Source organism: Glossina fuscipes, unplaced genomic scaffold, assembly GCF_014805625.2.
Source record: "Glossina fuscipes isolate IAEA_lab_2018 unplaced genomic scaffold, Yale_Gfus_2 59, whole genome shotgun sequence".
NCBI lineage: Eukaryota > Metazoa > Arthropoda > Insecta > Diptera > Glossinidae > Glossina > Glossina fuscipes.
The window spans coordinates 5,898,213-5,919,440 of NW_023998431.1; the positions used below are offsets into that span (position 1 = coordinate 5,898,213).

Sequence of the window (21,228 nt, forward strand, 5' to 3'; positions counted from 1 at the left end):
TAAGGATGAAAGCTAGTTTAAATACGACATAGGTAAATCGCGCGTATTAAGCAATGTTGCTTTAATGGACTTTAAAGAGTCCGATAACGAGAATAAGCGGTAGACGTCATTTAGGTTCTTGCAAACGACTCTGAGCGAATTGAACAGCTCATAATTAAATTTACACTGATTAAGCTTAACCAAGATAAAGTGCCTAGAGAAGCGGTTAGGGACATTAAAGCTTATTTCACCAAGTAATGAAGGCGAGTCAATAGCACCATTTATTACTTTAATTAGAAAGGAAACGCCAAGAACAAATCTACGTTTCTCAAGAGACGGTAGGGACAGCAGAAGCAACCTATTTTCATACGGAGGAAGAGAGGCAATCCGATCCCAACCCAAATTTCTAAGGGCAAACAGCAAGAATTGCTTTTGAACAGATTCAATTGAATCTACGTAGCACCTATATGAAGGAGACCACACAACTGAGGCATACTCGAGTATGGGTCTAACCAAACACGTGTACAGCCTTTTCGTAATGTAGGGATCATCAAGATCTTTGGACCACCTTTTTATAAAACCAAGCGCGGACCTAGCTTTGCTAATCGAGAGCTCAATATGCAAGTTAAAACGTAACCTATGGTCAAATAGAACGCCTAAATCTGTTATCGAATCGACGTCCTCCAACTTATGCGAATCTATGAAATACTGAGTAATGAATGACTTTCTTCTTGAGAATGAAAGCTTCTTACATTTACTCAGATTTAGTTTCAGAAGATTCAAAGAGCACCATGCAACAAAATTATCCAAATCACCTTGAAGCTGATGTGATTGCGATTCAACAGAGAAGGAAGAAAACAATTTCACATCATCATCATACATTAAGATCTGGTTGGAATTAACCACCGATGGGAGATCGTTAATGTATAAACTAAATAAAATAGGACCTAAGCGACTTCCTTGAGGTACGCCAGACGTAACGGGGAATTCAGCCGAGGTGATGGAGTTAAACAAAATCCTGAAGGATCTATTGTGCAGATAAGAGCTAATCCATTTCACTAAGTAGGGTGGGAAACCAGAAGCTTGGAGTTTAAAGATAAGTAGTCTATGGTTAACCATATCAAATGCTTTGCTTAAATCAGTGTAAATAACATCTGTGCGAGAGCTGCTAGAAAAAGCCTTGAAAACATGACAGGTAAACTCTAACAAGTTGGTGACTGTAGATCGCCCTTTACGAAAGCCGTGCTGGTGCGGAGAAATATACGAATTAATGGCAAAGGCCAAATGCTGAGTCACAATACGCTCGAACAACTTGGGCAAGACACTCAACTTGGCTATGCCTCTGTAGCTCTCAACAAATTGTCTACTTCCACTCTTGTGGATAGGAATAAGGAAACTACTCTTCCAACATGAAGGGAAAACACCTAAATGCAAGGACGTGTTAAAAATTTTTGAGATCACACCACATAACTCGGCAGCGCAAGATTTAAGTACACATGATGGAATTCCATCAGGTCCAGGCGAACAACTGTATTTTAGAGAACTCAATCCTTTAAAAACATCATCTTCCGAAATAACCAAGTTATTGAAACCGAGTTAGTTATAGGATATGGGTAGTTTGATGATAAATCGAAATTAGCAATCGAAAAGTTTCGTCGGAAATAATCAGCAAATAGATTTGAGATTTCAAAATCATCCGAGGAATCAGAGCCATTAAAAGAAACATGAGAGGGATATGTGGAAATTTTTCTTTTAGAGTTAACAAATTTAAAGAAGAATTTAGGATTAGCAAACAGAGAGGATTTAATGAACTGAAGGTATCTCCAGTAATAATGATGGTTGAGGAAGTTAAATCTATGCCTCGCCACCGAGTAAGCGACATAGTCGAGCGCAGAGCCACTTTTCGAATATTTTTTGAATAGCGAGTTTTTTCTATTCTTGTGATATTTAATTGTCTTATTAAACAACGAGGGACACCTGCTTCGAGGTCGACAATGCTTGATCGGAACAGATGCAGCAATAGCTAGATTTAATGTATTGTAGAACGATGGCAATAAGCTTTCAATACTACCGGTTGAGAAATCAAGCGTCAGATGTGAAAGACGATGTTTTAGTAATGCAATATTGATTTTATGAAAATCATAATAATTATTTAAAAAAGTTTGATTTGGCATATTAAGGCATTTCAACAAACCATCGTTAATATGATGAAAGGAAATGCATATTGATGGATGATAAGGATCCTCAGGTAAACTAAAAGGTGGACAACGATTTACGTAAATCTCGGGAAAATTGGCAAAGCAGAGATCAAGCATTCTACCATTACAATTAGGGGTACGATTATATTGACCCAAATTATGATCAAACAATTCACTAAAGAACACAACAGCCCTATCAGACGTTGAAGTAGGAACCAAACAGCCAGAATTATCAGTGCTACACCAAGTGACTTGAGGCAAATTGAAGTCACCCAATGCAACGACCAAACCAGTGGGTCTAGACCGCTTGGCCACTTCACAAATGAGGGAAGCGTGTTTCCTGTAAATGGAGATGTCGGAATTTGGGGGAATATAGGAGCAGGTTATAAATAGATGTTTATCAGGCATATTCGCACGAATAGCGATAAATTCAACGTCAGGAGAAGTGGGAAATTCAATTAAATTGGACAGGACTGACGCAGATATGGCAATTCATACACCACCACCAATGCGATTCACTCGATCATTTCTAAACACTTGGAAAGAATTATGGAAAAGTTCCGACGAATGAAGATCGGGTTTTAGCCAAGTTTCAGTAAAGGCCGAACAGAAAAATTCCGTGCTCACTGAATTTAGAAAAGTGGAACGAATTTTCGAATTTAGGCCTAACATTTTGATAAATGAAAGATAGTGGGCCTGAAGAAACAATTAGTTTTTTGAAGGCGACAAGGCTATTGCCTTGGTATTACGGGGACGATCTCGAGGGATTAATTCCTTAATTAAGGATCCTACTGGCTACAGTGATTTGTTTAACAACATATCACTGTTTTCAGTCGGAACTAATATTTTAAAAGAGGAGATTGACCTAGCTTGAGAAGGAGCCATTTTGAAGATGCTCACAAGCTTTAAGCTGACTGATGGGACTTTCGTCGCCAGATAACCTTTTATGTTATCCACCGATGTTTCAGTTGCCAGTCTTGACACAAATATTGCTTTTCTGGGAGGAACTGCCGTCAAGCAAATGCCATTATTTGGAACAGGAGGGGGGTTCACGGTAGGAGAGTTTCGAGTTAGGGAAAATATAGATGGGGTTATCGCCCTTGTACTGGCAGCTTGTGAGACTTGCCCAGTCTGGTGACCAGCATTCACACGTGAACAGCCAGGAGGAGAGGATGATTTATTTTTCTCTTCATTACTTTTAGGCGATGGCGCTTGATTAGAGTGAGTGGCGGCTCTGGGCGGAGATACCCTTGCCACTTCAGCGTAGCTCAAAACCGATGGACTTGCCGGTTTGTTTGTAACTGTTTTGCTACCAACCGACTCAGCAATATCGGAAACATTACTGTTCATCTTAGAGTTAGAGGGAGCGGTAACTTGTACCAATGAATTAGATTTGGAGAAAGCCAGAGGTGACGTCCCACACGCTACGCTGCGAGTAGAAGATGAGTATCCAATAAAGCGACACTCATCAAACCTAGACTTAATGAGCTCAAACTTTTCCCAGAAGGAGCCGAGATTTCTACTCAATTCCGAGAAACCATAACGGTTTCTCTGTTAGGTTGACACTGTAACGAGAGATCAATAGCAACACAAACTCCAAACAGCAAAAAAATAACAGAGAAAAAGAGAGAAAACAAAAAAAAAGAAGAGAGATTTATAACAGAGCTCAAAATTTTTGTTTGCAAAAATCAAATGAATCAAAGCGTAAGGGAATAATATTTCTTTTACTTTGAATTCACTCACTTTCTTCTCAAAGTATATTATAAATTCACACACTATAAGGCAGAATAGCCACGAAATTCAACAAAAAATTAAAACATTAATTGCCGAAACAAAATATATACGACTTTACCGCGCGACAGAGTTACCATTTGTATGATTTATATCTAAATATAAATAAAATAAATAGCTTTATTTATATAATAGCTTTATTATACATTTAAAATACTTTATTATTATATATAAAAATATATATAAAAGAAATTGTTATTTTTTTTAATGTTTTTCTGATTGTTTCCGATTCTTCTTCCCCAAGGCTTGGTCGCTTTTGCTCTTCTATCATCTCCTCTAGATGTTTTGGAAAATACGCAAATTAAACTTAGTTAATTTTACAAGTTATGCGCCTGAGTGGCAAGAGTCTCGCCTTTTAACTCAACGTCGTGCCAGTGCATGCATAATACCTATGGAGAGAGGTGAGTTAAAATGTATAACTAGTACACATATATTCGTACAATGTTTGCTGACTAGCCCTTCAGAGACTTTAAATGATCGTAATCCTATTTTCTTAGTCATAGATTCTCAATGTCATACATGCTTGAAAGTGTGAAGATTTTACCTAATTGAATGTGTCAAAGGTTAATATCGAACATTTAAAATTTCTTGTATTTTACAAGTTAGCTTACAATTAAATCGTCATAATTTTTAAACAACGCCCTCGCTAAATTCCCTGTTGAAAGGCAAAGCACAGAGTCGCTTATAATATATATAAATGGTTAAAAGCCCAACTTAACAACTTAAATGTTAACGCCAATCAGCTATGTTAAACGCGCAACTTAACAGACCAGAAGGGTCCAACTCTGTAAAATAACGGACCAAATTAACAAAAGCCGTCGGCAAAACAAAAACTTAACATTATCTAACGGACCAACTTAACAAAAGCCGTCGGCAAAACAAAAACTTAACATTATCTAACGGACCAACTTAACAAAAGCCGTCGGCAAAACAAAAACTTAACATTATCTAACATCAACTTAACAAAAGCCGTCGGCAAATCTTTCTAGTAGTTGCTGGCATTTTCCACATTTCAGTTAGATTATGACGACTATCTGGATACATGGGTGGAATTTACTGAATTATGTATAGAGTGAACACTTAATGGGTTTTTTACGCAAATTAGTTTGGTTTTTCAAAGTATAATTTATTTTTTATCTAAAGTGCGGTAGATTTTTTTTTGATGCTAGCGCTTTAAAAGCAAAGAATTTATTCTCTGAGTAAATTTATGATAATAATACTAATTTTACAAGTTAGCGTAAAATTAGACCGCCATAAATTTTACTATCAAATTAAACAAAGTCCTCGCTAAACTCCCTGTTAAAAGGCAAAGCACAGAGTTACTTGTAATAAATAAAAAAGTAGTCAAAAAGTGGCAGCTCTGTTAAATGGTTAAATGCCCAACTAACTACTTAAATGGTAATGCCATTCAGTCTGTTAAATGTTCAAAAAGTAGTCCTGACACAATCAATTCTATGTTTGCGTTGTTAACGCTCCGTTGTCATAACTAGTTTTATAGTTTGGACAAATACCGTTGCCAAGTAATAAAAAATATAAAATTGAGGGACTTTTGCCGACGAATTAACATAAAGTATTAGGTTCTTTCTGTAAATAGCATAGAGTATTAGGTTCGTTCTGTAAATTAGCAGAAAATTTAGCTTTTTTTATTTCATTTATATTTATAATAAAAAAAAAATTACGGCGGTCTACTTTTAGGCTAACTTTTAAAATTATTATTATTATTATTATAAATTTAGCCAGAGAATAAATTCTAAGATAGCGTCAAAAAAAATTTTGTCCAACTTAACAAAAAACAAAGGTCCAACACTGTTAAAATGCAAAACAAAACAAAGAGCCAGATCTCTTAAATCACTTTTCTCGATTAAGTTATTTTATATTTTGGATGTTATCGATATCGTATGGTGGTTGATTTCATCATCACCTAAAAACAAATTTTTGCCGCTTGACTAAAGCCTTAAATACTAATATTCTTTCGATAATTATGTTATGTATATGTTTTGTAATACGCTAGAATAATTTCGATAGTTTTTTTCGAGCACAGTGCTGCCACCGAATTGAACATTTTTATTTACTGTGAATCTTGAATATGTATTATACAATTTTATTTTATTTTTTGGCAATAAAAGCTTTATTTAAGTGAATAAAACCTTTATATTTGGAGTCGATATTGCCCAAAGTTTTAAAACAATACACATAAAGAGCTTGGAAGCAAAACTAAAAATAAGCATAAAAAGAGATGCCTAACGCTGTAGGGAATAATATGTAATCTCATCGAATCGCCCATTTATATCGACGCGTCATATTTATATTATACAATTTAGTTATACAAGTTTTCAAGTTTGCCTTAAAGATACTGCAAAAATATCACGTTTTCTTTGTTTTTGTATGCTATAACCCAAATATTTCTAAAACAAATTTTTTATAGATTTTGAAGAGTTTGCGTTTTTTAGATGTATATATATATACGAACGTTGATTTATAATTAGATATAATGACAGTTTGGCAACATTGTGCTCAAATCCGCCATTTCTTTACTACGAAAAAGTGTCTCGTTGTTCACGCGTTTTCTCATTCGTTTCTTCGTGTTCAATAAAAAATCCCGAATTTGTACAATTTAATATTGAACTTCTTTTAAAGTCATACGTTAAATGCTTCTTTCATAAATAAAAAGAAAATTTATAAGCGGTCAGTATTGAATTCAGTAAATTAAGCAATTTTTTTTTTTATATTTCTGAGTGATACATCGTTGAGAGTAAAGTTGTCAAAAAACGAAAAGAAAAAAATATTGCGAAAGCAAACGATGAAAATGTGTTTTGCTTTGTAAGTGCAAGTGAAATAGATTTATTGTATGCGACGGTAAAGCAATAGAAACTGGTCGCAAGTACCAGCGACTCTCGAGGCCAACGAGTTGATATATGCCATTTTTGAGGAACAGAAAATTTTATAATAATATACGAAATAAAATAGACTGTAATTTTTCAACAAGAAATATAAACATTCGTATTTGATTTAACACAGTTGTATGGACATACATCGAAGTGTAACAAAAGCAATCTTCAACGAAAAAAAAAATCCTACAAGGGACGCCAAGCTCTAGGGGGTGCAGTGTACATGTATACGACGAGAATTGCCTTACTGCTATTTGTAGTTGTGTATGGGAATTAGGAATATTGCTTGTGTTAAATAACAACACAAGCTGGTTTTTATTACACGAACAACAATCCACGTTGAAACCTTAGAAAATGTCGGAACATGCTTCACATGGTGAATCAATTCACGACGATGAAGCTATTGAAAACACTAATATGGATGATTCCACCAATACCAACGATAATGTAAGTATATCAAACTATCTCTCTCACAACTTCCGAATATATGCTATACAACATATATCTAAAAGCGATACCTTATTTCTAATTAAATGGGAATACCTTTCTATATTAGGGTTGTATACTTAATTTTTGTACAGATTTTTTATTATCTTATGTAATTTAGAAAGCCTTTTCAATATTCCTTCAATTTCACTCAACTTATAATATTTTATTGCTTTTAGTTTTCGTTTCTATTTTACTAACAATATTTTTATAAATATTCTTGACGGCTTTTTTTGCTTACAGTCCATTATCGGTAAAGTGAAATCAAGGGTCTCGAGCATTTTGCCTGATCGAATTTCGAAATGGTTTTCAAATTCAACAAAAACCCGAAACGATTCTTCGCTTAATGGGGGCCTAATTACGAACGTTGCTGTGAAAAGACGCCGCCGTTGCTCAGAAGTTGACGATGAAGATGCCAACGAAGACACAAATGATGACCTGCAATCTAAATATGAAGAATTTGATGAAAACACCCGATTTCACAGACAAGAGGAAAATTCGGAAGAAGACGACGAGGAAGAGGACGACGAGGATGAAGAGTCGCACAACAGTGAAGAAGAGGTCCATAGCGGTGTACCAGGAAGGCGAAATTTGAATTCCTTCCCTCCTGCAAAACGTTCTCGTTTACATATAAATGTATGCTCAAAAAGAAATGTTGTAAAATTTGTTTATTAACTGAAACTAACCTTTCGTTTTAGAGCCCTTGCACCCGCAGTAGTCCTTTAATTGGGCACTATCAATCCCTCCTTGCTTCAACTCCTGCTATCAGTAGTAGCAATAGTCGCAGTAGTAATATTGGCGTGGTGCCACGTTCATCTTATCAACGTTACGGTCATTTAAATTTATATGGTCACCAGAGCAGAAAGGAACCTCCTTATGATTTTAACACCTCGAACTCTAATTTAAAAACTGATATCATTGACTTAATATCTAATCCAACTGATTTAGAGAAAGAATTATCTTCTGTAAAAAGTGGCGCTTTAAATAGTTCGCGAATAAGGTAGGTGGTTACTGAAAATGTCTTAAATGTAAAAATTAACAAAACTTTTGTTTTTAAAAGTTCGCGTAGAACCTTGAATTTACCACCAACTTCCTCAAATGCTACAAGTGAGCACTATTTTGCTACAACCTCTCATCTCAAGCGTCAACCGTTGTCAAGTGTTAAACAAGATTTTTCGGCAGATATAGAACCTGGAATAATCAGACGTTCTTCGACCACAATCCACGAAACTGTCAAGACGGTCAAAACTCAGGAGCAAGTTGAAGATATTAATCAATCAAGGAAATATAACGGACGTTCAGAAGAGGAAGAAGATGATGTGGAAATAAGTCAAGTTGGTATGAAAAGACGAAAACTTATAAACGGTTCGCGTAGAGATGCAAACCAAATCATGGCAAGTAACGATACCGGTTCAGAAAGCGGCGAAAGTGGGATTGTAGATACAAACAGACATACAACAGTGGACAATGGCGAAAGAGAAACTGAGAACACATGTCAGCAGCGGAAGGCGGATTTATATAACATGACCCCAGTTAGTGACAGTCGGCAAGGTAGTCGAGCTTCATCTTTTGGGAATGGTCTGAACTTCTATTCCCACTTGGAAGGACGCAAATCACTGTTTGCTGAACCTAATACTCACACTCCTGTATCTGGCAATATGCTTAATACTTCTACTCTGTCACTGAATTCCTTGAATCGCCGCCAGTTTAATGCTTCGATCTACGGCAGTACGTCAGCTTTAAGCGACAGCCGTTTACTGAATACTTTTTCACCTTTTTATACAGGAAAAACTACATATGGTGGCGCAGCGGCTTATCACAAGAATTACGCTAGTACCGGTGCTGGTGCAGTACGCATAGCCCCCACATTGATACGTCCCAATTCAAGTCTATCAAATTTGTCGTCGTCTAACAACTCTTTATCTGCCACTGGTTATCCAGGTGAAAATTCAACTGTATCAAGTACGGCCAAACGAATACTTGATTTGATTAATGATTTCAGTACGCCGTTAGGTGAAGCTAAGAAAATAGCGAATAGCTTCAGAGCAAATATGCCTCAGCTTGCGGGTAGACTTAATGAGAATGAATTAAACGCCTCACGTGCCATACGCTTGTCTCATGTGCGCGCACCTTATGCGAAACCGACCACCGCGGTATTGTTGCAACCCTCTGCAAGTGTAAATGCTCGTTCATCTGGATCTCTGCCTCCCATAAAAGAATTACAGGTGCCTTCAATGTCACAGTTACTGCAAATGAAAAAGATGCAAAATACAACCGAAAAAGTTCGTCAGATCACTAAACATAATATGAGCTCAACCACGACATCACCAGTCACATCCGAATATGCTTCACCCACGAATGAAGAATTAAGGAGAAAAAACAGCAAAATAGTTGAGCAACAGAAACATACCAATAAAATTAGAAACAAAATCAGCAGCTCTGCTCGTGGTGCAAACTCTTCCAATGATTTAGTTGCTGAAGCTCCTCCGCTGCCGGTGAATTTACCAAACATTGCTTTTCCAATAATGAAGGCTGTGCCCCAATTCGATATACAGTTAGCAGTGCAACCTTCGTCTGCGCCCTCAGTCATTTCAAGTAATGCAACAAAGCAGCAAGCACCTACCACACCAACTGGCCTTGCCCAAAATGAACAATCAGTCAACACATTAATAATTCCAACAGTTTCAGAGTCAAGATTAAAAACCTCCGCTTCGAAATATGGAACTAACTTTATATTTTCGTCTCCAACAACAATTAAGGGTATCTCCACGCCGTATGCTCAAAATATGAAATCACAAAACGCGAAACACTATAAATTCAGTTTACCTATATATTTGCAAGAAACTAGCAAATCCATAAATTGCTCAGGTAGTTTAGACAACAAAATTGGAACTCAACTAAAATGTGGAAGCGTTTTAGAAGCCCTAACTGAAGAACCATTGATTTCGGCCAATACAAAAGAACAGACTTCCGAAAGTACCCCTGGGAGTACTTTTAAGTCATTCGATTTTCAGTTAAAAAAAACCGACGATGAATGGGAATGCAGCGTGTGCATGGTACGCAACAAGTCAGAAGCTGTGAAGTGTGTGGCCTGTGAAATTACCAAAAAAGTTGAAAAGCAGCAAACATCTCCGAATGATAATGTCAATTTGTCATTGGCTTCTTCTAGTTTTGGCAGTCAATTTAAGAAGAATGCAGATGAATGGGAATGTGAAGTGTGCTTGATTCGAAATAAACAAGAATCGAACAAATGTATTGCATGCGAAACTAGTAGGAAAGGCTCTTCGTCGATATTGGTTGCTGATAAAGGATTTGGCGATTTGTTTAAGCTTAAATCAAACGTTTGGGAATGTAGCAAATGCTTGGTGACAAATAATATTGAGGCCAATTATTGTATAGCATGTCATAATAAAAAACCCGGAAAAAATGATGACGTTATCATTAGTAGTGGGCCTATTGCACCAGCCAGTAGTTTTAAATTTGGGTTTGCAGCAGCAAAATCAATCGATATTAATCGTACAACCACAATCACCTCGAATATCACCACGCCTGTGGCACAAGATTCTGGCTTTAAATTGCTGGCATCCCAACAGAGAGCATCGAAATGGGAATGTGAGGCTTGTGCGACTAGAAATGATATTAGTCGTATTAAATGTGTGTGTTGTGAACAGCCCAAACCTGGATCAAATTTTGCAGACACCTGTACTAACAATGCCCAAAAATTTACATTTGGTGCTACCGCCGACAAGTGTACATTTGACTTCCTATCAGCAAGTAATGTTTCAAAGAATGGAACCGAATCAAAGCAGACAACAGCAGCACTAAGTAAGACCGTTGGCCTGGGTGTAAAACCTGCTTTAACCAACACAGACTTGGAAACCGAAATACCGGTTTCGACAGGCGAAGGATTTAGTTTTGGTGCAACATGCAGTGAAAACAGTAATAAAGGTGCATGTGATGGTACAAATAGAATACAGCAAGGCAATGTGCCCACGAGTACCACAACCGGATTTACATTTAAAAAAAACGAAGACACTAATTCATCCACATCAGATACATCAACAACAGCAGCTAGTTCACAAATTACTTCACCGGCAACTACCACAAGCTCTACGCCAAGTGTTAAATTTCATTTGGTAAATTCGACGAAAACTGTGTCAAGTACTGAAAGTACCTTCTCCGGCAACACTGAAAAGACTTTACTAGAAACGGTACCGCCAAATACTTTTAGTGGATCTCTGTCCACAATAACTTCTTTAAGCACATCGGCTGTCGATAAGACTCAACCAAAATCAGACGAAAAGAATCTATCACCAATCACATCAACCACAAATAAAAGCCCTCTTGGCTATGGGTTCGGTAATTTTGCTGCTACTGTTTTTGCAACGGCGTTACCTAGTTCAACAACAAACGTCACCACTGCTACAACAGCTGCAACGAAACCCATGTTTAGCTTAGTTTCATCAAATGTTTCTTCAGCAGTTACGAGCAGCTGCAGTGGCTTCGGTGGTTTCAATTTTAGTAGCTCAGTGCAGGCGAGCAATGTAGGAAAACCACTTTTCGGAGCAGTCACCTCAACATCTGCGGCAACTACAACCACTACTGCAGCTAGTAAAACATTCACAACAACTACAGCTTCTACTACGAACATTTTCGGAGTATTTGGTTCCAATGCCATCGTAAGTTCCTCAACCAATAGTAGCACTCATAATCCGATAGCTAGCACATCCCAATTTGGTACGTTTAATAAAAATTCGGTTACCACTGGAAATATGTTCGGTTCTTTCGGTGACGAGCACAAATCGTCGAAGTCGACAAATGTGTTTAGCAATGCAACGACTAGTAGCGGCTTTAGTTTTGGAACTTCAACAACAACATCAGCATCAACGTTAGGAACTTCTGCGTCGGCAACAAGTTCGAATAGTATGACTACCGTCGGTGCCACTCCGACGACCAGTGATGGAACATGGTCCAATAATTTTACACTAAATACCAAGGAAACAAACAAACCACCAATGTTTACTTTTGGACTTCCGAATAATGACAAAGCACCTACAACTTCAATTTTTGGTGCAACGTCTAACACAGAAACCAAAGCCCCTACCTTTGGTGGGGTAAATAGTTCGGCAGTCAATTCGCCAATTAACATTTTCCCCACCAACCCAGCGCCGCCATCAACGAATATATTTAGGACTGCGCCCAGTGGAAGTGCTGCTACGCCAACACCCCCTTTTGGAACATCTCCATTCGGAGGCGCGGCTTCTTCTACAAATGTAACGCCCACATTTGGTAGCACTGCAGCTGCCAGTTCTACGACAACGTTCGGTGGCTTTGGAGCTACAACAGCACCGATTGCTAATACAGCTTTAGAAGCGAAGAAACCACCATTCGCGTTTGTGGCTCCAGCTGCCCAAAGCTCAAGTGTAAGTAATATACATGCATTAATTGTGATACAGGCGCAAACGTAAAAATATAAGTGCAAATAAGTTTGTATATATAACTAAAAATTCTCTGTTTTAGGGCTCGTTTTCTTTTGGTTCCGCAGCTACCAACATAGCAAAGCCTGCATTCAACTTTGGAGCCACAGTTACACAACAACCAGCATTTAATTTTACCGGATCTAATGAGGTAAGTACGTTAAAAATATTGCAGTAGAGACCTAACATCGTTTTATATATAAAATAGCAATAAACAATTTTCAGTTTGGACTATTTGTTCTTAGTAGACTATATTAATGAATCAATCTATATATTAAAACTTTGTCTTTTCTCTCTCTTCTTTTTTTTATATTGTTCTCGCATATACTTTTGTAACTTTTAATGTAACAAACTGTGATGTAAAATTTTTATGTCATCTTATCTACTGTTCGTTCGTGCGATGAATGATTGTTGTTATTGTTAATTGATTTATGAAATGATTTATGTATGAATGTGTGTGTTGTGTGTTGGATTCTACCATTCACTTGATCATGAACGCAGTCGTCTCAAAACTCGACGAAACCTTTTCAGTTTGGCGCTACACCGGCAGCTGCGGTTTTTAATTTTACCGGTGGTTCAACTGAGGTAAAGTAGAATGTGAACTGACTGGATTTGTATATTATTCTTATCATAATTATGTTCATTTCAATTTTATTAGACAATAATTTTAATGATTGCCAATTTGTGCTTAATTCTGGTAATTTTCTTATAAATTAATTAACAAATTAATAACAGACGGTAGCGAGTAAAATTTAGTCGAGTGTTCAGAACTTTTTTTTTTTTTTTTTTTTTTTTTTAAAAATTTTTTTTTTTTAATTTTTTTTTTGCAAAATTGTCTTGAGAGAAAATTTAGAAGTTAGCTTTATCATCATCTAAAAGTGATAAATAATTGTGTAAGCATTTATAAAGATATGCTTTCGTATCTCTGACTGTAAGTTGAGTTAGAGATCTGAAACGCAATCGCGCAAGCTGTTCCCCCATTAAGTATAAATTTAAGTAGGAAACTTCTATCTATTTGGTAAGTCTTTCCATCTTTCTAATAATTCGTCCCTCTAGTATTAGCAGTCTAAAAGTTCACGCCAATTATGAATGGAAAATTGAATCAATGGGGGACTATAATCATACATACTACTTTTATACATTTATATAAAAGAAAGAACGGTCGAACGGTGAATGCATGAAATACTGCAACAGAAACAGTCGCAATCAGAGATTGACGTTCACATTATATTTTCATTTCTCGCGCTCTGATCATATTTTCATGGGAACTTTCGAGAGGTTTTCGAAAAAATTCAAACCCCAATGTTCAAATCCATAGATGTTGTATGTCATTGGTTATAGACCAAATTATATTGAAATGTTCGCACTGTATCACAGTTGACCCATATATCTTATTCAAGAATGTGGATGCGAGCGAAGTTTCAGTTTTCTATCTCAATGTCTGCTATTTTGTTGATGAAGGTGACTAAATTACATGTAATGAATGTATTTGATCTTATTATCAAAGGCGCGGATTTGCGAATGTTGCGCCTGGGAAAAGAAAAATATTAAATTAGGAGTATTTAAGTTGATGGATAGCAAACATTTCCCTCAAAGCATTTTTTTTAAGTTCTAAGCTATTATTTTTTATAAAAAACTTATTCTACCCATCAGCGGACGTTGAGGATATATTAATTTTGACGATACGTTTTTTAATATCCAGAACGAAGCGTCACAGATCCCTTGAATATATAAGATATATAAGATATGATTCAATAAGTTCGTAAGATGATAGATGAATCTACGTGCATGCATCATTTGTAAATATCATGTCATGTGTCAAAATTTTATAATATTCCGACCATTGGTTTACCAGTTGCAGTTGTTTTAATGACGTTAACTATGTTTCTGAAAAACAAATTCAAAATTGGACTTTCGTATGCAGCATATTGAAAATGAGTCAAATTGGTTAGAGGACATGTCTAATGTGCAACATAACCTGAGTAACTTCTAGGTTTTTTGCTAATTATTCATAAACCACAACAAACATACGACAAAGATATGCAGCTATATCTCATAAAAATTGAAAACTGCATCTACGCCCATTTAATATTATAAAATATGAAAATTTAGTTGTGAACGTGCTGCGAAACACATTATTCTGATTGTTAAAATGGAGATAATCAGCTTCAAATTTGGTACGAACACTAGAAGTTCTTGCACATAAATGCATACTGAAAATGGTCGAAATTGGGAACAACTCAATATTGAAAAGCAAAAAATGGATCTCATTACTCATAAACTGCAACAATAAATATATGCATATTTTAATGCAGCAACAAGGTAGTGGGCATAGAAGATTTGATCACAGCCGAACATAATTTGCTTACTTGTTCGAATTATAACTTTGTTCAAAATTTCTGCGTCAGTCTTTCGACGCTCATCTCTTGGATTATAATCACAAATCATCGCAGGAATCATAATTTTAACGCTATAACTGGTCATGGTTTTTCCGCTTTCCTTTTAATCCATATACATTCTCTCATATATAATGTAATATGTAGAAGTACATCCTAGAGCTAATTATTTATAGTAGAATAGAGTAAAAATCTGATTCAAATTAATTAATCTTAGAGAAGCCGATATTATTGAAATTAATCAAATAAAAAACAAACAAGTAATGAAAGTATGCTTGATTACAGCGATCGTAATAGAGGTAGAAAGATTAACACGTTGACGCTCACTTTAAAATCAGTGAGTGCTTCTAAAAATACATTTACTTTTTTATACCTATCATCGAAGGATGAGAGGTATACTCATTTTGTTAAAACGTTTGTAACGCCTAGAAGGAAGCATCAGAGACCCCGCAAACTATATGTATATTGTTGATCAGCATAAATCATCTAAATCGATTTAAATATGTCCGTCCGTCCGTCTATGTAATACCTATTGAGGACATTCTCATAGTCGCAAAAATGAAGCTATCAAAATTTATTTTTTTCAATACCTTTATAACACGCAGAAACAACGGTAAAAAATCCCATAAATTAAACAAATTCTTGGCCAGTTTCAAATTTGGAATGCCCCTAACCATTTACGCCTATTCGTCTATCTACCTCTCTCTTTGCGCAGCTTTGCAGTATTTGCGGTAAGAATTCTTCCGTTAGCGAAAATGAAGATATCGCCTACAAATTTGCAAAAGAATTTGGAATTGATTTAAACATTTCAAGGTACCCGCGTACAACGCCCGCATGCCTATTAGACAAAAACTTTTATTTTGAAAAGAGAAAAATTAGCTGCGTCCACTCCATATATAGAGCATGTTGAAAATGTTGTTCTTTTACTTGTTTTGTCTTTTTTAGGATAACGGTGATGGGTATAAAAAAGATTCGGTTCCGAATGAATTGAATTTTTTTTGTTTTATACTACTAAGCATACAGGACTGCTATAGACGTCGTGTTGATCTACAAGCACACGTAATGGACGTATACAGAAGTAATTTACACCAACGGATGAAAGGAATCTTATTTATTATAATAAAATTACTTATATCACTTAATTTTACTTGCTGCCTGCTCTCTATCAGTTTGCTTATGACCGCATAAATTGACCGCGAAAAATTGTATATCTCACATCACTTACATTTAATTAATAATTAATTTTATATTACTAATGTAATCATAATTTTAAATTCATATTGCAGTACATATATATTTATATATATACCTATTTTGCGAAAGATACAACTAATTAAATTAATGACAATCAATCTTTTTGCAGATTGCATCAAGTGCACCTTTCCAGTTTAATGCCGGCAGTTCATCAGCTTCTAGCAATATATTTGCGTAAGTATATTACAAGCTTCAAAATATTTTATCATCCATCTTTAATCAATATTGAAAAGAAAGGGTCACACCTTAAGTTAATGATTTAATTTTATTGTTAAAAATTTTTGGGGAAATTAAGAGTAATTTAGACGAACGACAGTACCCGATACACTCATTTTAAATAATTAATTTTTTTTGTAAATACGAATTTACTTTGGTTATGTCATTCGTTAATGATGTTCTTAATAACCGTTATTGATTCGAATCGTTTCTAAATACTGCTTGATAACGTAATTCGTTTGATTCGTGTAATAATTTTATTCATATACGTGACAGTTAGGTAAATAACGGCCCCAATCTGCGTTTGTGTGTTATTATAAAACATAAAATTCGGGCTATGGAAAATATAATGTACTTAATAGTTCACTTATTCAATAACCTTTATACCAGATGTAAAACCATTGATAATGATTCAGCGATCAAATCGCCATTTTTCTTAATTTGTCGCCCATAAATTGAAGTTACGTTGGCCGCATTCTAAGATTTTTTTGTCCAATCTTAAACACACGCAGATTGAAGTATTTGCTTATTATCAGGTCTTTGATCAGTCATAGACATACACAACAATCGCCGAGATTGGCGAATAAATAGATTTGCGTTAACGCGAATATCATCTTCCTTTCGTACGTTTCCATACATATGATCTGTCAAAGCAAATAGTACGATGAAGTTTACTTAAAAGCCACGACAACTTATGACTGCAGGGTTGAATTATTCTTAAAGGTTTTCGATGTGTCTATCTCGGATCCATTAGGTGGTTAACAGCGAAATAAGCTCAGTAAAGGACATCAGGATAAACTTTTTTTATCAAAAAAGTCGCATCATTATATGTGTTTCATTAAGTAATTGTTTATGCTTTTTTATTAGCGCCTTAAAAAAAACACCTTTTCAAGTAGTGTCAAACGGTATGACGTACGCAGATTCATAATAGTTTACCAAATCGCTTTATGTACTTTTTACCAAAAATTCTAAATGTTTAGGTTTGAGTTTATCGCTGCTATATGAGTAAAAATGTAAGAAGCGAAATTCTTAAACTTTACAAAATATATTTTCATATACAATTATTTATAAATAATTGCCAAGATTTAGTTGAGATTCCCAATACTCATACAAAAATTATAAGGCTGAGGACTGAATATTACGAAATGTTGAGAATCCTTATTATATATATAAGCATATATATACGCGCACATATATATATAATTGAATTTGAATCGCAGCTTCATTGTATATATATATATATATATATATATATATGTCTCTTTCTGTAACTTAAATTTTAGCGAATAGCTCTTATACAACATATTATAGATATTTATATGTATAATATATATTTTATATATAATATATATAATATATTTTTTATATATAATATATACATATCTGTATATATATATATATATATATATATATATATAAATTTATTCTTAGTGATCATTTTCTTCCATTTAGCCCGACGCCAACATCTGGTGCCCAATCGGCACAGCAAGCGAGACGAAAAATACGTACGCCAGCACGGCGCACGACACCGCGGTAGAGATGTTAAAGAAAAAAACGCTCTTTTAGGCGTGGACCAGGAACAATAGCAACATAAACAACAGAATAATCTACAGACACGACTAGAAAGCGGACTAATACAAAAAACAATTATTAATAACTACGAGCACTTGGACGACAATAACGAGCAATTTCAAACAAATAAAGACCGGACTAAAATAAATTAAAAAGGATAATAGCAAATCGATTCAATATATTGTTACAAGTATCGTGCAGTTGGACAATGAAGAATTAATCAAGCTTTATCCTTATGGAATGATTACTTACTCGTCGACTTAGGAATTTACCAAAACAATAAACCTAGAACGAAACCACAAACAACAAATGACGGAAAATCATATGAAAATTCAGAAAATTTTTTTAAGCAACGTAGCATAATTAAAAATGGTATAACTCCTAAGAATCTACACTATTTCATCAGTATCAAGAAATTCCTCCTCCTTTTCCTTTCAAGTCTTTCATCTCTTTTTCATGTTCAATGAACAACAATTCTCAGAGATTTAAAATAAAAATAAAAAAAACAATTTTCCATTTCTCTTGTTTCTGCATGGTCATGTGCACCCTTCGTCAAGCGCTTGTACGAGATGTGAGTGAAACGGTTATTTTGTTATATTTTGCATTGAGCAAAACTTGATTATTTACTTATTGTTGTGAATTAAGGTTTCCTCCATTTCGTTGGAAGCATGATCAAAAAAAAAATTTTTTTTTTTGGAATAATTTTAACTTTTTTTTAATGAAATTTGAACAAATGCTTTTCTTTCTGAAAACGCATTCACCCGGCATTTCGTACTGGCTTTTTGACATCGATCAGAATAAATAAATATGCCTGATTCATAATATTGCCTTTAAATATAAGTACGTTCAGTTTTTTTTCTCTTTAATTTTCTTCTTCTTTTTTTTTTTTTTTTTTTTTTTTTTTTGTTAGTTAAAAATACTTATTAAATGTGTCATCTGATTTGCTTTATTTTTCTGTCAATTTTTATTATGATTCCCTTAAAAAATAATCTAAAAATTATGTAAATGTAACACCAACTAATGATGAAAACACATTTTGTTACAATTATTATTAAATTAATAGTTTATAGTTAACTTAGTAAACTTTTTCTTTTCTTCAATTTTTTTTTTTTTTCTTGCAAACTTTATATTATGATCTGGATTTAAATACATTAACGTACTAAATACGTAAAAAAAAAACATTAAGAAAGCAAGAATACAGAAATCCAGGAGAAATAAAATTTATGTAAATAAGTAAACAAAAAAAAAAGTATTTATTTTTCATCAACTTTTGCACGATTTGAAGGTAAAATGTGTTAATGCAATAATATAATTGAGCTTACTTTTCTTTTTTTTTTTGCAAAGGCAAAGCAATCCAATTCCTTATTGCCGTCGCGTTTATTGTGGCGGTAAAATTCCATAAAAGCAGTACGAGATTTTTAGTTTCCCGTGAAACGCGAATCAGTCTATAGAAAATATGTCATAATTGGAAATAAATAAAAATGACTTTTGACTGTATCTTGGAAGAAGCCGATTTTCATCGATTATTGGACAGGGGATTGAACTAAGAAGTTCCATTTTTAAAATGTTATAACGTTCATGGTTTTTTTTCCAAATTGTCGCCATAATTCATATTTGTGTGTAGCATTGTTTGGCATCATTACGGAATAATATACAGTTATACAGCGCATAGCAACTGCTTGCTTAAATTTATTAGGGAATTAATGAACGTACTTAGGCTATATTTCGCGCGTTAATAAGCGTATTTATGGTCAGCACCATCAGAAATGCAAGACATACTGCTTAAAATAAACATCGAGGGTAGAACGAAGAGTTTGGATGAGTCACCAAATTGTAATTGCGCTCAATGGAGAAAGTGACAAAAACATAATTTCTAATTTTATTAGCATGGATTGATGAGATGATTTCAACTTGGGCGAAATGTGCTTTCAATAAGATAATTGAACATGTCATAAACTTCGTGAAACGATTAATTTATTGCACGAGAACCTCATTGACAATGTAATCAATAAACATGCCTATGTGAACTTGCCATCAAGATCAGCCGATGGACCGATCTTTTTGGAATTATTTTATTCCGATCAGACGTAAACTTTTAATGACTATTTTTAAAGATTATACCCATTATTGATAAACAAAATAAGAGCGATAAGTTGTGTGAACAAGTGACTACAAATTGTTGGTTCAAAATCAAATATTTAGAGAATTCTAGACGCGATTTATTTATTTATATGGAATCATTTTTAAATAGAAATAACAAAAATTAATATTAAACATAACAAAAAATCATGTTTGATATCTTTGAAAATTTTCTTTTATTACTTTATTTATTTTTTTAATTATTTATTTATTTATTTATTTATTGACGCTTATTTAGCATCGAAGCCATTAAGGTGCATCAATAAAGTAAAATAATTCAAAATATTCTTAAAATAATATAAAGGAAAAGAGAGGAAAACCGAAGGTGAAGAGAACTAAAAAAGGAAGTAACACATACCACAACCACGTCTCCATACCAAAACTAAATGACCAGCTAATAATCATTATTAGCGGCGAAAGTTAAAAGTCTACATTTTTAAATGAGATAAGAGCATTTAAATAACCGTAACTCCCCAGGCAGGCAATAATAAGCTCTTACAATTGTTACCCGAAAGGATCGGGCCGAAGAACACGTAACTTGAGAAATCAACAAAAAGTTCTTGCGAACTAGATAAGACTAAAAGCTAAGAAATTTTAAATCTCCTTCGGCTCCCAACTTAGGATAATGTTGTGGAGGTTAAGCAGAAGTCTAATTTTAATAAAATTAACGAAAGAACAACCTAGAACCCGTAGAAAATAACGATAGATATGCTCATACCGCATAAATTATATGTGACATAATTAAAGCCTTAACCACTCTAATTTTAATTTGAATGGACATATAGACATTCAAAGAATAAAGCCTTCTAAGTAGAAGATTCATCCGAGAGCC

At 34.6% G+C, this 21,228-nt stretch overlaps 1 protein-coding gene across 2 annotated transcripts; it reads left to right on the forward strand.

Annotated features, from left to right (window-relative positions):
- Positions 1-6,517: 6,517 nt before the first annotated feature.
- Positions 6,518-19,475, forward strand: LOC119637286 (nuclear pore complex protein Nup153-like). Of its 2 annotated transcripts, XM_038033209.1 has the most exons (8): positions 6,518-7,303; positions 7,586-7,978; positions 8,041-8,342; positions 8,403-12,765; positions 12,863-12,970; positions 13,321-13,404; positions 16,579-16,643; positions 18,138-19,474. In XM_038033209.1, the coding sequence occupies exons 1-8, from the start codon at positions 7,211-7,213 to the stop codon at positions 18,220-18,222; spliced, it is 5,493 nt and encodes a 1,830-aa protein (XP_037889137.1). In that variant the 5' UTR covers positions 6,518-7,210; the 3' UTR covers positions 18,223-19,474. The 2 variants fall into 2 exon arrangements, with proteins under 2 accessions (XP_037889137.1, XP_037889138.1); XM_038033210.1 differs by lacking the exon at positions 13,321-13,404 and having other exon boundaries at positions 18,138-19,475.
- Positions 19,476-21,228: the final 1,753 nt, after the last annotated feature.

Coding starts and splice junctions, on each gene's coding strand:
- LOC119637286 (XM_038033209.1), top strand. CDS start 7,211: ATGTCGGAACATGCTTCACATGGTGAATCAATTCACGACGATGAAGCT. Junction 12,971..13,320: donor ATTTTACCGGATCTAATGAG/GTAAGTACGTTA, acceptor TCATGAACGCAG/TCGTCTCAAAACTCGACGAA. Junction 13,405..16,578: donor TTACCGGTGGTTCAACTGAG/GTAAAGTAGAAT, acceptor ATCTTTTTGCAG/ATTGCATCAAGTGCACCTTT.